Raw genomic sequence first — 17,369 nt, 5'->3', positions numbered from 1 at the left:
ACAATCAAAGGTTTCCATAGATGATGTGCAGAAACTTGTGGAAAACTCTATAACCACCCGTCTCGAAACAGACGTCCGCAAAATAGTGAGACAAGAGCAAGACAGAAACAGAAGACGACTTAATCTGATTGCCTATGGCGTTCCTCTGCAAACCAACGATGCTCAGTTCATCTCAACTTACTGAAAAGATGAATACTCAATTAATGTCGGGGCTATTACTAACTTGAAACGTCTACCTAATGGTAAGAATGCAAATACCATAGACAGACCCAACCCAATCCTTTTTTCTATAAATGATCACAAAATAAAAATGGATATATTGAAGGCCTCAAGAGAGAGGAGGGGGAGTATCTCATTCTTTGCTGATGCATCCAATGAAGACCGCCAGAGAAGGAAAGAACTAATTGAAGAGATAAAGAGGCGTGCAGCAGCTGGTGAAAAAAACCTTGTCATCCGTGATGGCGCCATCGTGTCAAAAAACGTGATCCCCCGGGGGGAGGGAGTCCTTCCCCCCCCTCGCTCGATGGTTCAATAGACTTACCCATATCCCTTGTAAATAGTGTAAATAATGCATCAAGCCTAGCCAGAAAGACTTCTATAAGTTCAACCTTTGTTTCCGCGGCTTCGGTTTTGAGCTCTGTCTCTCCATCAAGTGCTGCATCTGATTCGTCTGAGACCAACTACGTCACTGCTAGTTCGGGCGACGAAAATCCATACCAGAGTTCAAAAGCCGGAACTAGCAACAGCCCAGTCGGCCGAAGAAAACGGACGCAACTAAGAATATTATATACTAACATTGATTCTTTAGTGCCAAAACTCTCAGAACTAAAAGTGTTACTTTATGAAAAGGATGTAGATGTTTTCTGTGTTTGTGAGGCATGTCCTAAGAACTCTTTGACCAAATTGGATGACGCACATATTCAAATCCCTGGATACTTACTCCTGAGCAACCTAGATAGTAACCTGTGTCAAAGAGGAGTGGCTATCTACACTAGGTTTGGAATTAAGGTAGATAAAATTGATTTTTCTATTTCTTAACCTACTAATACTTGGGTGGAACATGTATTAGTTAGACTTCTAATTGGATTTGAAATTGTGAATATTGGTGTGCTTTACCATAGCCCATCAGCTCCAAACCAACTAGTATCTCACCAAGCAGTTTCTAACGTAATACAGATCTTATGTTATCTAAATTCATCACTTGTGCTTTATGGTGATTTTAATATGCCAGAAGTTCGTTGGTTTGAAGGTATTGGGTACTCACCCCCTAATAACCCCTCCTACACAACCATCCAAACCCTTGCTGACAACTTCCTAACTCAGATAATAATGCAACCCACTAGATTTAGACATTCACAACAACCATCATTACTTGACCTCCTTATTACAAATGACCCTGAGAGGATTACTTCCACTTGTTACCTCCCAGCTATTGGTGCAAGTGACCACATATGTATAATGAATGACATTAATATTAACCATAGTCGTGATGATAAACTTAAGAGAACTTTTACTAATTATGCTTTAATCCGTGAAGAACTAGCTAATATAAATTGGGATGAGGGATTATCAGATGAGACAGACATTGAATCTAGTTGGAATTGTTTTAAGTCTAATTTACTAGGTGCATGTAGGAAGCGTACAAAGGTTTATTGGTCAGATAAACCAAAGACTCTTCCATACCTTCCCAGGAATATTAAGAAAATTATCAGAAAGAAAAATAGAGCATGGAATAAATACCTAAAATGCAAGTGTGACAACCATCACAACAAATTCGCCATGCTCCAAAACAAGCTGAGAAACATGACAAGAAAAGTTATCCAAGACCATGAAGAATCTATTGCAAATGAGTCAAAGAAAAACCCAAAAAAGTTCTGGCGCTATGTTACAGCTAATAACCCTTCCCGTCGACGCACCAACAGGCTAAAAAAATCAGATGGCTCCAGTACTACTGACCCGAAAGAAATCGCTGATTGCATGAATGCCAGATTTTGCACAAACTTCACCTCTAAGCCACCTGACATTACACTCCCAACCATACCTCCTGTAACAGTACACAACCCAATGTCCCCTGTAATCATTACTCAAGAAGATGTATTTAAAATACTAAGAAGTTTAAACTCCAACAAAGCTGCTGGACCTGATAATCTCCACCCTTGGCTTTTGATAGAATCTGCTGCTCACATTTCCCTCCCCCTTTCAAGAATATTCAACATGTCCCTGGCCAAAAAGTCAGTACCAAATGATTGGAGAACAGCGAATATTATACCAACTTTTAAGAAAGGTGACAAGGATAACCCAGGAAATTATTGACCAATAAGCCTAACCTCAGCCATTTGCAAGATCATGGAAGGTATCATTAACCATGCTCTTATAAATTATTTAGAAGAAAATACACTTATTAGCGATAGACAACATGGATTTCGCAGGGGCAGGTCAATCGTCACCAACTTTATTCACTCATATGATCATGCAACTAAAATTTTGGATATGGGTAAACCGGTAGACATTATCTTACTTGACCAAGCCAAAGCCTTTGACAAAGTTGAACACTCATACCTGTTGCTGAAGCTTAAAGCTTATCAGGTGCATGAAGATGTGATTGATTGGATTGGAGCATTCCCAACTGGCAGATCTCAACGTGTCATGATCTACACTGATAATGGCGATCCAGTTTTCTCCTCCACTTCCCCAGTTAAAAGCGGCGTCCCACAGGGAACCATCCTTGGGCCAACGTTGTTCAGCATATATATTAACGACTGTACAGCTTATCTATGCAACCTTTTAACATTATATGCTGACGACTGTAAGCTCATTGGGCCTGCTGAAACTGAAGAAGAAAGAGCCTGCATTCAGCTGGACCTTGACAGGCTATCCTCTTGGTCATCAACTTGGGCCCTACAATTCAATGCAACAAAATGCAAGGTACTGCACTTAGGGCACAATAACCCCCGCCATCCCTAACATATAGGGTGTGATCAGTTGGAAGCAGTTGCTGAGGAAAGAGACTTAGGCGTCATTGTGGACAAAGATTTAAAATTCCACAGCCACACTCAGGTTGCAAAAGCTAATCGAGCTCTCGGACTCATTAAGCGCTCTTTTGTAACCAGAAAGTCATGTGTGGTTATAAAACTTTATAAATCCCTTGTCTGTCCCCACCTTGAGTTTGGCTTGACTTTGGCCTTTCCCCAAAATAAAATGGACACAAGAGCCCTTGAAAGTGTCCAAAGGAGAGCAACCAAACTGGTCCATGGCTTAAATAATGTCCCTTACCAGGATCGCCTAGGATCTCTGAGACTTCCAACCCTCACCTATCAAAGATATAGAGGAGATGTGATCATGGCATGCAAAATTTTCAAATCCGGTCACCTGAACCAGATCTTCACCCCCTCTTTGGCTAACAATTCAAGAGGTCACAGTCTTAAGCTTCACCTGCCTGGATGTTGGAGAAGGGAACGACATGGTTTCTTTTCCATTCGGGTGGTCCCCCTCTGGAATAGCCTATCCGAGTCTACCATCCAAGCTGAGACTCCCTGTCAGAGTTGACAGGGACTGGGAGAGGGCCAAGTGGAGGCTGGACTGGGAAGCTAAGCCAACATCACTCACCACCAGCAAGAACTACAGGAGGATCTACCACCTTATCTTGCTGGCAAATGCAATTTAAGGTAATTTTAAGGTAATACTTTCAGTTGAATCTGTGAAATGAAGGGCCAGGTATTCCTTTACATTTTATACAATATATAAAAAGAAAAACAGTTCAAATTTTTTCACAAAAGAAGAAGCTTGATGTAAAAAAATAAATGTATTTTTAACAGAAAGCAACTGACATCAATGAAATCAAATAAAACAAAAATTCATGGAGAATAAATAATATAAGCCATATATTTAACCTATAATGAGGTGGTATAAAAGATTATTTCTAGAATTAGAAAGAAACAGTGTTATGGCTTAAAGTTCTGCTTAATCAACAGGAGTTGTCTAAGGCCAGAATAATTAAGAACTAAGGCCAGAGAAAAAGAAACTGATAACTGAAAAATAAGGCACCCAAAAATTTCAGGACCCTTTAGAGGGAAAAGAAGTAGAAGTAGGTACTTCAAAATACCTTCCTGGGACATACTTTAGCCTGTAGACACATCCCTGAAAGTTTCATTTTCCTAGCCTAACCTCTTTCAAAGATAGCCAAAAGTAGCTAAAGTAAAATTTTACCCCTACTGTATCTTAAAAATCCAGTTTAAATAGCAATCTCAACAAATATAGACTATATAAAAGGCTATAGGTATTGGCCTAATCATTCTAAATTTTTTTCAATTAAAAATTATAGGATGGTTTAGAAACTAGGCCTGTTTGATATAATAACATTTGACTTACTCACCAATGTGATAGCTGCCTCCCTAAGAATCAACCTTTTTAATAACAAAAAAACTTTTCGTCTGACTCCTTATGAAGCTTGGCCTATGCAAGACAGGCCTAGAACACCAAAAACCCTTTAGATACTAAGGAATATGCATAATATTACTTACAGGTCACTGAAAAGCTAAGATTATTTCTATTATTTACAGTTTCCTTGTCTTTTCTCTAGACTTAACGATTTCAAATGTTTATCCATTTAAAAAAATATATAGCATTGACGTCACAATCCTCAAATAATCTTTTTATTTGGGGGGTTATAGGGTGCATTCCACGTCGAGTGATTGTGATTAATGACAATAAGAGGCGGGGCTTAGTGACGTTTTTCGATGATTAATCATCATTAATTACATTCTGGACAAGGAATGTTTAGTTTAGGCGAGTATTTTGAAAAATTGAAAACGTAGGCTTATGACTTAAATACATGTGATTAGTCTAGCATAACTGTTTTAAGATTCGTCCTTTCTTGCCAGCCCACGGACAAGTAATCCTGGGCGTTTGAGGGGATAATCTGACTAACCTCTGACGTCATATATGTCTCAATATTCGCTTGGATTAATAAGATTAGTAATCGGACAAGTAAACAAACGCACCCTGACAGACGGGTACAGAAGCAGCTGAGGCATTTAAATTCAAGAGGCGTAATAGTACAGAAAGCACAATTGCTGTAGGAATATGATGTTAATCTTTTCATCATCTAAATATATTTAGAAACCTGAGACCATTCTCTTTAGCATTTGGCTAGTAGGTCTTGTATGGGCAATAGGCCTGAAAATCATTCCTGGATATGGTAACACCAGAGGAGAGGGGCTCTCCTGAAGGAAACACTATTAGACAAAAAGGAGAAGCTTCAATTTTGTCACAACCTGTCTAAACTGGAAACTGTGCTGCAAAGCAGCATAGCTTCCATACTAGGCCTATGGCACATTCATTTCTGGTTGACCCTCTTCCATGGGGTAAACTAAAAATGTGTAAAGTGGGCAGGGTTTTGAAGCCAAGGGAAAAGTTGGGGCTGTACAGATTATAGGGAAAATTCTAGTTGATTCACTTTTTGCTATCTTAGGAAGGGGTTAGGTTAGGAAAATGAAACTTTCAAGGATAGGTCTAAAGGCCTAAGTATGTCACAGGAAGGTACTTTGAAGTATCCACCTCCACTCCTCTCTCTAGAGGGCCCTGAAGTTCACCTACATGACAGGTCTATTACCTATTGAAATTTTGACAAAGCAACATTTTACCTTAATTTTCAGTTACCATTTGCCTTTTCTCTGTATTTAGTTCTTAAAATGCAATTCCTGTTATTTGAGTAGAATTCTGAGCCATATCAATAATTTAGGAAATGTATTTGTATATCTTAAAAACCTTATAAATTGGGTTTGAGCAAAGTTGTGAGGCTAAAAACAATTTTGTTGTACTTCATTCAAGCAGAAGATCAATTTTGCAAGGTTTTACTTTTGTAACACACATATTTTTAAAGGTCAGGGCCCTCTAGAGGGAGAAGGAGTAGAGGTGGGTACTTCAAAATACCTCCCCTGGACACACTTTAGCCTTTAGACTCATTCCTGAAAGTTTTGTTTTCCTAACCTAACCCCTTTCCAAGAGAGCCAAAAGTGAATCAACTAGAATTTTACCCAAATTATATTTTAAATAGCCTACTAATTCCATTTATAACTGGTAATTTCTGTAAGGTAGGAAGTTGAAATATAAGTAAAAGACTCACATATCCATTAATGTTAATATTCAAGATTGTTCACTTTCAAGTTTAAACTAGTTAGCTGTATCTGCACAAATCAAACATTTGATTTTGCTTACAGATTCCTACTATAGAGCAAAGTGTATTAGTCCTTTAGTGGTTTGGGCAGCAGGGCAAGGTCTGTATTCTGATTGGTTGAATTGTTAGTTGATCAGAACACAGACCTTGCCCTGCTGCCTGCAGGGCTCATGGACTAATACACTTTGCTCATAGTAATGTTATCTGTAAGCAAAATCAGATTTTTTTTTTGTGCAGATACAGCTGGCTAGTTTAAACTCAAAAGTGAAAGTAAACAATCTTGGATATTAACATTAATGGATGTGTGAGTTTTTTACTTAATTTTTGACTTCCTACTATACAGAAATTACCACTAATAACTAGAGTTAGTATTTAAAATATAATTTCATTCCTATTGTACAACCCTAACATTTCCCTCAACTTCAAAACCCTGCCAACTTTATGCATTTTTAGTTTGTTGAAGAGAGATTTTAGAAAGCTAAAAAATGGATTTGTTTCTAGAATTAGCATTTCTAAATGCTATAGTATAGAAACTATGCTACTTTGCATAATAGTTCCCTGTTTAGATAGCTTGTGACAAAGCTAAAGCTTTACCAACAAAAAGAGTTGCTCCTTTAAATTTTTATGCTCTACAATGTCTAAAGTCATATCTATGACAATTGACAGTCACCCCCTTCCCTATTAGGCCTATAGCCCTAGTCTAGCCTAGGCTATATACAAAACTTAAGATTAAAAGTGATGATAGGCTAAATTTGGAGGAGTTTAATTTTAAGCCCTTTTTGGACCCTTGAAGATGAAACTTTTTTTCTGTAATTTTTTAATTTTAAAGAAAGGTTAAAACATTGTTTTCAAACTTTCTAATTGATTATAAATCTTTTTTTGGAAGTCATTTAGTCCACAAGCATTTATTTGCCTCAATTCAGTTGGACATAAAATGTTTTGCTACCACAGTGATCATACTCGTACTTTTTAATGTTTCTGTTCATACCCAACTTTGTTGATAGGGTAGGCTAAGATACCCTGTAGTCAGACAGTTAGGGTATAAAACTGTATGTAATTAAGCAAAATTATATAAAACCCAAACCCTTGCATTTTGTTACCAAATAGGAATTAAGACAAATTATATAGGCTATAGACTGTCAGTGAATAGCTAAAAACTTAATGCATCAATATGGTTGTTATTAGAATTATTTAAGATCAAACACTTGGCCTTATTAGCTTATAGACTTATGCCACCTAACACAAACTCTTTTTGGAAAAACCAAGTATCCTATTTTGATGTATATAATATTTCACTGTTTCAGTTTTATTCATATATTAACTGAAGTCTGATTGTCTTCTGATTTTAAAAATGTAGCTTTTATTGCTTGATATTTATTCTATAAATCAGAAATATTGAATATATTTTTTATGTTTAATTGCTTATCAAAATAAAGACCACATTATGAATTTTCAATGACAAATTATTAACCTAGTGAAAATTTCACCAAAAAGGCAGATAAAAAGCAGGGTCTTGGTGCTACATTCACATTGTGTCATACTGTAGTAAAATGGGACAATCAAAAAACCAATCTCTATTTTTCTAAAATGCCAAAAAAAGCAGCCTAATCACCACTTCAATAATTAAATGACTATAGAAAGTTGATTGCTTCCCCATCAAATTTTCTTAACAAGTATATGATTAGCTTTAATATTTTAACCACATACAGCACTCATAATTTTAAGTGCACTGATAGTCAACAGCAGATCTAAACTTTGGGTGCATGCTTTAAGCTAGAGTCTAAACCTAGAAAATACTGCCTTACCTTCCACATAGCCTTGGAATCTAAAAGTTGGAATTAAGGTTCTTGGTACAAACATTTTGAATATTTGACAAACATTTTCAACTAGGTACAAACCCAAAGTACAATTTTTATTTTGGGGTGGGGTAGGGGATCAAACCCCATAAATCTCCTCCTGAATGTTTGCCATGACTAAGAAGGCACCTGTTGTGTCAATCCATCTGGTTAGGGGACAACCTCTTGGGCGTTTCCTGCCATGCAGCATGGGATCAAAGTCAAAATTGTTCATAAGGGAGTGTTGGGGTGCATGTGAAGGAGATGTCCATACCAATGTAGTGTTCATTGGGCAAGTTGGACTGAGAAGGGCATTTGAGCAGTTAATGCCAGGAGGTTCTTGTTGTTAACAAAATTGTGCCAGCATAGTCCTTCAATGTGGCAAAGATGTTTTGTTTGGGCTATATTTATGGTGCTAAGCACAGACTGAGTAGCTGGCCAAGGTTTGGCCCCATAAAGAATCACAGATCCCACCAAAGCATTGTATATGTGCATCTTGGTCCTATGGCTGATAGAAGGTTTCCTCCAAAGGGTACTTAGTCTCCCCACTACTGCTGAGGCTTTGGCAATTTGGCAACATTAGATCTTTAAGGATTGATCTGTTATTTGAGAGGATAGAGCCAAGGTATGTAAATTCCTCAACAATCTCAGCTGGTTTGTCACAAACCATTAGGACTGGCGGGGGATGCTGCAAGTTACAGGATTCAACAAACATCACTTCTGTCTTCTACCAATTAATTGACAGCCCTATCTTTAAGGCTTCATTAGCAAGAATTTGTAGGGCTTCTGTGAGCTTCAACGGTGAATCAGAGACAACAGCAAGGTCATCAGCATAGTCAGCATCTGAAAGTACTCTCACCATAATGCAACCCCAAACTGGAGGCATTTTATGGTCCGAGTCATAATGTAGTTGATGACACAAATAAATAGTTCTGGGGCAGCAGCACAACCCTGACAGACTCCAGTATTGATTTTAAAAGATGAGCCGTGTGTCATTGACTTGCATGCAGCTCTAAGTCCCTTTGTGGAGCAGCTCAAAAAGGTTGCAGTACTTCACTCGTAGTCCCATTGTTTTCAGTATGAGCCAGAGTGATTGCTGGTCAACAGAATCAAAAGCAGTCTTGAAATCCACAAAGGCAACATGTGCTTTTTGTTGAAATTCTTGAGTCTTTTCTATCAGCTGCCACATTGCAAATATTTGCTCCATGGTGGACCTTCCTGGCATGAAGCCTGCCTGTTGGATTCTTTGTTGGCTTCTGAGGAAAGTGGTACAGTGGTCCAGGAGGGTCATAACAAAGAGCTTCCTGGGCACAGAGAGGAGTTTGATGCCATGATAGTTGGAGCAGATTCTGCGACTTCCTTTCCATTTCCAGAGAGGCAGAATGATGCCCACTCGCCAGTCATTTGGAATCTATTCTGTACAAAATACTATGGAAAACAGTACTTGAAGCCAAAGAAGGGTTGCTGCCTCACCATATTTCAGCAGTTCTGCAGGGATACTGCAGACTCCTGGGGCTCAGTTGTTTTTCATCCATTTCAGAGATTTCAAGATTTCTGTAGAGGTGAAAGGGTGGTGCACACTTGTACACGGGGCCTCAGGGGTGTTGGATGCAACTTGAAGAAGGTCAAGGGTTGGGTTGGCTAACACAGTCCAGGGTTAGAAGTGAAGAGAAGTGATCCCTCCAGGCAGACAGTTGAGCACTCTCGTCAGTTATAATATTTCCATCATTGGATATGATAGAGCCTAGGGAGGATGGCTTTCCATCTGAAAGATCCCAAAGGTGATTGTATAGAGCACATGTGTCACCCTTTCTGGCGGCCTCCTTGAGATCAGCGGCCTTTTTCTGGGTGAACAGCTTTCTGTCTCTGTAGAGGAATTTATTTCTTATGCTGTTTAGATGTCTGTAAGTAACCATGTCCTTTGCTAGGCATGCTATATGACACTGTTCAATAATATGTTGAGTTTTCTGCGATATCCAGGACTTTTTTCTGGGCTTCAGACGACCAATAGTACTTTTGGCAGAAAGCAATATGCTGTCCTTGAATAGTTGCCATGCTTCTTCAGATCCCAAAACTTGACCAAGACAGTCAAAATGGTTTGAGATGGGATACAGCATAGACCTGGCGCGTGTTGGAGTTTGCAAGATTGTTCAGGTCTAATTTGGGAGGATGGTGGTCACTTTTCTGGGCTTTCAAGCATAGTCTAAGGCTAGAGACGATAAGCCTGTGGTTGGTGTTTCCCAATTCTGCACTTCTGTAAGTTTGGCAATTAGTTATAGAGGAACAATTATATAGTCTAACATCTTTTTTGTTTGTCTGTCATTGTTATACCAGGTATATTTGTGAACTTCTTTCCTTTGAAAAAGGGTATTGGTGATCACGAGATCATGCATGTTGCACAGCTGAAGGAGCCTTAGCCCATTGTTGTTCAAGTAGTCAGGTGTTACAGGTCCTAGAACATTATTCCAAACACTGTCTGTATCTTTGACAGTGCTGTTGAAGTTGCCAAGAAGGGTTAAAACATCATGAGGGGATACTTTTGCTAGGATGCTAGACAGCTGGGTGTAAAAACGATCTTTCATCTCAACTGAGGCTTGGTTTATTGGGGCCTAGCAGACAATGATGGTCCATTTTCCATGTTTGTGCTGTTAGTATCCTGTCTGATATTTGCTTGTAAGAAAGGAGGCACCTCCTGGTCCGAGAGTCTAGCGCAAGTGCGACTCCATTAGTTTTGGTTCTCTGATCACCTGACCAGAAGAGGTGATAGCCTTCAACAATGTCTTCAGAGTCGTTTCCTATAAGGCGAGCTTCAGTTGCACCTGCTACAGCCACACCAAAACACTTGAGTTCTACTGCAAGCATTGATTTTGCTCCAGGGAAGTTAAGGGTCAGAACATTCCAGGTGGCCAGGCAAAGACCACCTTGGTCAATAAGGTTCAAACAATGGTCAAATTTCGGTCCAGGGACATGCTGAAGTCTTGAAGGGTAAAAAGAAGATCAATCATCCAAGGCTATTTGTTGCAATTAGGTTTGGGTGGAGGGTCGCAAGCCCAACCAACCCTAGGCCTGGGACCTGATTTGCTAGAGGAGTCTAACTATTGAAGGTCCCTGGGGTGGACTCCACCCACCTTGTGAGGTCAAGGCCACCCTTTACGTGGAGCGTTTAGTTAGGGGATTCCCCCATATCCAGTGGCACGTGGTCAGCAGACCAAGGTCTGCTTCATTCTGGACGGATTCCATAGTGATTAAAATTAGCAATAAAAATTAATTTGCCTCTTTTTTAATCTTATGTGCCTCTCCTTTATCATAGTGATAAATCTCTTTTTGGTGGTTGATTTCCTTTCTGTTTTAACTCAAAATAAGTGGATGACCACTAGAGCTCTGTCATTTGCTTTAAACTTTGTAAGTCTGTCATTCCACTATGTCTACACTATAAGCAGTGATACCTTTCTTGCTCTTGTTGCTACAGTTTCACAGCTGTATAAGGAAAAATGGTTATCAAATACCTTTTACCAAGTGCCCAAACAATGTCCTGCATTGCTACTGCCTCTTTATGTGAGAGTTGAGGAAAAAACAAGCAATAATGATAAAAAACTACATGTTATAATTTAGAGATAGTCACTTGTTATGGAAGCCACTAGGGATAGTCTCTCAAACAAAACTGAAGCAGTTATAATTCTGAAGAAGATAAAAATTATGTGTAACAATGACAGAAGGTACTTAAGGCTGTCCTACATAGGTCAACCTGTTCACAAGCAAAATGATCTTTGTAACTAGGGGATCTATGCTATTTTTCATGAAAAGAAATTATTTTGAAAAACAAATCACTTCCCTACAGTTGCAACCTGATTTTCTGTGCCTGAAAATTTCAGAAGATATGGGCGTGATTCATGATAGACTTCTGTGTTTTTTAATTTTGCTTTGAGAAACAAGAAGTTGAAAAATAATTGTGATGTGTGCTGCTGTTTTATTAAAAAAACTGTAATTTTGCTTTTTGTACTGGTTTAATTTACAGCCAATCTTGTATATGTAAGAATTTAACAAGTGCTTATGAAATACCAATGTAACAAAAGACAGAAGACAAAATTCAAAACCAGAATGCACCTAAAAGCCAAGAATATGTGACCAGCAGTTAAAACTAAAAAGATCTTGGACTTTTCAACACCAAGTAAAATTTAATTATCGGTTGTTTAAAAATTTTGTGTTGTTTGCCTATTTGTCTTGCTCAATACAATTGTTGTTAGTTTGAATATATACTAATAAAATGTATATGCATGCATTCATATTAGCCTTAATGCTCTTTTATGAAGTAAATTAAGCATAAATACAAAAGTTCCTATCTGCTAAAATGTGGAATTTAGTATTTTAGCCAGAAGGAAGATTGTGGATGCATGTTATTTTTTGTTTTATGTCTCAGGGATGATTGTATTAAACCAATGGTCCAACAAAATTGGGAAAGGGCTCACTTTAACTGAAATTAAAAGTTTTAATGCCCTTTTTAAGTGACAAACTAGATTGGAGGATAACTAACCCCTCACCACGCCCCTTTTTCCCCAAAGAAATCTGATCAAAATTGTGATACCTCTATTTTGTTCATGATAGTTGAAAGGTCCAATAATTATTCCTTTGGGGATAACATGACCCCATAGGTCATGGAGAAAGGCTATAAGCATTGAATTTGGCTACTATTTATAAATAGTGTTTGCTATTGGGAAATGTAGAGATTTTTTTCGGGGGGGGGGGGGAGGGAGGATTACGCACATGTAAAATTTTGATGGGGATGGAAGTTTTAGGGGGAAATTTGCCAGAATTCATAAATGAAATTTTTTAATTTGTCTTAATTGTTCTTTGGCAACTCAGTTTTACATGTGGAGATGTTTTGGGAAAATTGTCCATGGAAAAATTTTCTGTATGGTTAGAATTGTTTGGAAGATTTTGCATTTGAGGTGTATTTTCCACAAGAAAAATCTGCCTCAAAAGATTTTCCTCAGAAGAAATTTTGCATTAAGGGGATTAATAGGAAAAATTTCCATGAGAGGGCAGGGGGGTTTCTAGTATGATTTAATAAAAGATTAGAAACTAAATAAACAATAAGTCTCTTCTAAAGTGAAATTAAGGGAATTTTTGTACGTATAATTGTCCGCAAACATCTTCTGGGGGATCGCTCAGCAAGGATGGAATTGTTTGGAGTGGCGTTTCCATGGGGGGGGGGGGGGTATTTTACTTGGGAGGCATTTTTCAACCAAGGAAGAGTTTCCAAGGAGGGGAGTAGTAACTAATCAATGATAATGATTGGTGTATTTTCCTTTGCTCCTTTGAATTGACAACCATGGGATATTCCCTCAGATAGCTGTGATGTTGAGGTAATATGGGTTAGGACCACGCCCATTCATATATTGTTGGATGGACAATGAACTTTACGAGTTACCTTGATCCACAACTTTTAGCTCCCCTGGTATTACTATTTTAAGATTTTGACAAATAGGGATCCCCCAAATGCCATTCCGTGTATCTTTCGATTAAAAGGACCCATAGAAATGAAACTTTTCAACAAAGCTAGCCCTTTGGGCAAATCTCAATTATTTTCATTTTTGAACATTGTTTTTATCTATTACAAATGGGGATTCTCAACTAATCATATTTGCATCTTAAGATTGGAAGGGTCTATTTGCTGAAACCTTTATTGAAGCTAGCTCTTGAGACAAATCTTATTTATTTTTAGTTTTAAACAGCGTTTTGAGTTTTTACAATTTGGGGTTCCCCTTTCCCCCTTTTTTAGTTTAGGATTGAAATGAAACTATAAATGAAGCTAGCTGTTGAGGTAAATTTATTTTCAATTCTGAATATCTCTTTGTTTTTTTACAAACAGAGATTCCCCACCCAGCCCTTTTATGTCTTAGAATTGGGACGAAACTTTCAACACAGCTAGCTCTTGTGGAAATATAATTTAGTTTCATTTCTTAATATCGTATTTAGCTTTTACAAACAGGGATTTCCTCTTCGCCATTTTTATATCAGGATTTAAGGATCTATCTGGATGAAATTTTCAACAAAGCTTGCTATTTAGGTAAATCTCATCTGTTTTTAATTCTGAACATAGTTTTTAGTTTCTTCTTCTCCAAAAATATCCCCCCCCCCCCTCTCTGCCAAAAAAAAATCACGTTACAAATATCATCTTTGGAATTGAAACAGGACTATCAATTTTTAGAACTATCATATTTTCAATTCTGAACATCTCTTTGGTTTTTTACAAACAGGGATTCCCCACCTAGCCCTTTTATGTTTTATGATTGGGATGAAGCTTTCAACAGAGCTTGCTCTTGTGGAAATATCATTTAGTTTCATTTCTTAATATCGTTTTTAGTTTTTACAAACAGAGTCCTTGCTATTTTAACATCAACATTTAAATATATATTGGGATGCAATATTCAACAAAACTTGCTATTTTGGTAAATCCCATCTGTTTTTAATTCTGAACATAGTTTTTAGTTTCCCCTGCTCCAAAAAATACCCCCCCCCTCTCTTCCAAAAAAAATCACGTTAGAAATATGATATTTGGAATTGAAATAGAACTATCAATTTTTATGGCATTTTTTTACATCATGACTTAAATTTTATCATGACTGAACTGACCTACATTTTTTTTATTACATGGCTAGAAATAATTATAATAATCTAACCGATTTTCATAATGAACGAAATAAACATTAACAGGAACACACTTTTCTTTTTTTTAAATGCCATTGCATTTACATGTCACTGACATATATTTTATTGCATAGTTAGAAATTACTACAATCAAATAATTGGTTTTCATAATCAAAGGGTTAAGTTTAGTCATTCATGATCAGACATGGTGAGTCCTAATTGAGAACTGTTAGCCATACTTGGATGCACCAAAAAAAAAGAAGATTTCACGAATTTTATACAATAAGAGAATATTTATTATTTAAAAAAATGTCATTGCACTTGCATGTCTCTGACCTACATTTTTTTATTACATGGTCAGAACTAATTATAGTCAAGTAAACATTTTTCATTCCCAATGAGTTAAATATAGGCCTAGTCAAGAATGTTTAGACATGATGAACCATAATTAAGAACAATCTTCTTTAAGAAGAATATCTTTGCACTTACATGTCACTAACTTACATTTTTTTTTATTGCTTGGCCAGAAATAATTCTAGTCAATTAGCCGTTTTTCATAATTATAGTTTAATCAAACATGATCAGACGCGATGAATCATAATCAAACCATCTTAAAAATGATAAATGATTAAGAACAATTAACAACACTTTGGTGAACTAAAAAGTCATAAGAAGATTTCACAAAATACATTAAACAAATCATAGCTGTTGTAAATCCCTTTTTAGTATGTCTAATGAGATTTTATATGAATCGTTTAACTGATCTGACACTTTTGTTGCAGACATTTCCGTGTTCAAATTGTTCAGTAATAAAAATGAAGGAAATCAGAGCTACAATAAAACCAATATCTAAATTAATAAAATGTTTTCTGCTCTCATTAGTACTCTATTAAAGTGTTGAAAAAACTTAGATCTAAATCTTGGGAAATAAGGTAACTCTATATCACAATACACATTCTTTAGATCATATTCATAGCCATCATTTTATCAAATCCGACTTGTCAATAACAGTTTTAGATATTTCACATGGCACATCTGTCACATTATTGTGGCTTAGATACAATCATAAAACATCTTGTGCTAATATATATAATTCACATCCTTTAACTCGAGGCTCTAGCAAAATATTTGAATTTCATTTATTTTCTGAGTGAAAGGAATTAAAGATCTTGCTACTCCTTTTGTTTGAGAAGTATTCTTTTGCTTTTTCATATAAGTTTATTGCGTGGTTAGAGTTTCTGGAATTTTCCTCTCCTGAACTCAATGTTTCCTGGCTCTTCTAGCCCCCTCAGGGAATGGGGGCCAATCGGGTCTATTTGCTGAAACCTTTATTGAAGCTAGCTCTTGAGACAAATCTTATTTATTTTTAGTTTTAAACAGCGTTTTGAGTTTTTACAATTTGGGGTTCCCCTTTCACCCTTTTTATAGTTTAGGATTGGAATGAAACTATAAATGAAGCTAGCTGTTGAGGTAAATTTATTTTCAATTCTGAATATCTCTTTGTTTTTTTTACAAACAGAGATTCCCTACCCAGCCCTTTTATGTCTTAGAATTGGGATGAAACTTTCAACACAGCTAGCTCATGTGGAAATATAATTTAGTTTCATTTCTTAATATCGTATTTAGCTTTTACAAACAGGGATTTCCTCTTCGCCATTTTTATATTAGGATTTAAGGATCTATCTGGATGAAATTTTCAACAAAGCTTGCTATTTAGATAAATCTCATCTGTTTTTAATTCTGAACATAGTTTTTAGTTTCCCCTTCTCCAAAAATATCCCCCCTTGTCTGCCAAAAAAAAAATCACGTTACAAATATCATCTTTGGAATTGAAACAGGACTATCAATTTTTAGAACAATCATATTTTCAATTCTGAACATCTCTTTGGTTTTTTACAAACAGGGATTCCCCACCTAGCCCTTTTATGTTTTATGATTGGGATGAAGCTTTCAACAGAGCTTGCTCTTGTGGAAATATCATTTAGTTTCATTTCTTAATATCGTTTTTAGTTTTTACAAACAGAGTCCTTGCTATTTTAACATCAGCATTTAAATATATATTGGGATGCAATTTTCAACAAAACTTGCTATTTTGGTAAATCCCATCTGTTTTTAATTCTGAACATAGTTTTTAGTTTCACCTGCTCCAAAAAATACCCCCCCCCCCCCTCTCTTCCAAAAAAAAAATCACGTTAGAAATATGATATTTGGAATTGAAACAGAACTATCAATTTTTATGGCATTTTTTTACATCATGACTTAAATTTTATCATGACTGAACTGACCTACATTTTTTTATTACATGACTAGAAATAATTATAATAATCTAACCCTATTTTCATAATGAACGAAATAAACATTAACAGGAACACACTTTTCTTTTTTTTTAAATGCCATTGCATTTACATGTCACTGACATACATTTTATTGCATAGTTAGAAATTACTACAATCAAATAATTGGTTTTCATAGTCAAAGGGTTAAGTTTAGTCATTCATGATCAGACATGGTGAGTCCTAATTGAGAACTGTTAGCCATACTTGTATGCACCAAAAAAAGAAGATTTCACGAATTTTATACAATAAGAGAATATTTATTATTTAAAAAAATGTCATTGCACTTGCATGTCTCTGACCTACATTTTTTTATTACATGGTCAGAACTAACTATAGTCAAGTAAACATTTTTCATTCCCAATGAGTTAAATATAG

The 17,369-nt window shown here is 36.6% G+C and overlaps 2 protein-coding genes across 4 annotated transcripts in view; both read left to right on the top strand.

Annotated features, from left to right (window-relative positions):
* The first annotated feature begins 1,224 nt into the window (after positions 1-1,224).
* LOC136042018 (uncharacterized) lies at positions 1,225-2,313 on the top strand. The gene has a single exon (XM_065726865.1). It carries the CDS (start codon positions 1,225-1,227, stop codon positions 2,311-2,313), a length of 1,089 nt encoding a protein of 362 aa, XP_065582937.1.
* Positions 2,314-4,988: 2,675 nt separating this feature from the next.
* LOC136042022 (facilitated trehalose transporter Tret1-like) overlaps positions 4,989-17,369 on the top strand; it is a 67,296-nt gene continuing 54,915 nt past the window's right edge. For 2 of the 3 annotated variants that reach the window (XM_065726872.1, XM_065726869.1), the window contains exon 1: positions 4,989-5,074. The gene's annotated coding sequence lies outside the window, so the exon portion shown is untranslated. Of the gene's footprint in view, positions 5,088-17,369 lie in introns of all 3 variants that reach the window. The other variant, XM_065726871.1, reaches the window with a different exon arrangement.

This window comes from Artemia franciscana, unplaced genomic scaffold (assembly GCF_032884065.1).
Source record: "Artemia franciscana unplaced genomic scaffold, ASM3288406v1 PGA_scaffold_56, whole genome shotgun sequence".
NCBI lineage: Eukaryota > Metazoa > Arthropoda > Branchiopoda > Anostraca > Artemiidae > Artemia > Artemia franciscana.
This window is presented reverse-complemented; position numbering and strand designations above follow the sequence as displayed.

What these genes read in the sequence shown, in the direction of transcription:
- LOC136042018 (XM_065726865.1), top strand. Translation starts at nt 1,225, where the DNA reads ATGCCAGAAGTTCGTTGGTTTGAAGGTATTGGGTACTCACCCCCTAAT.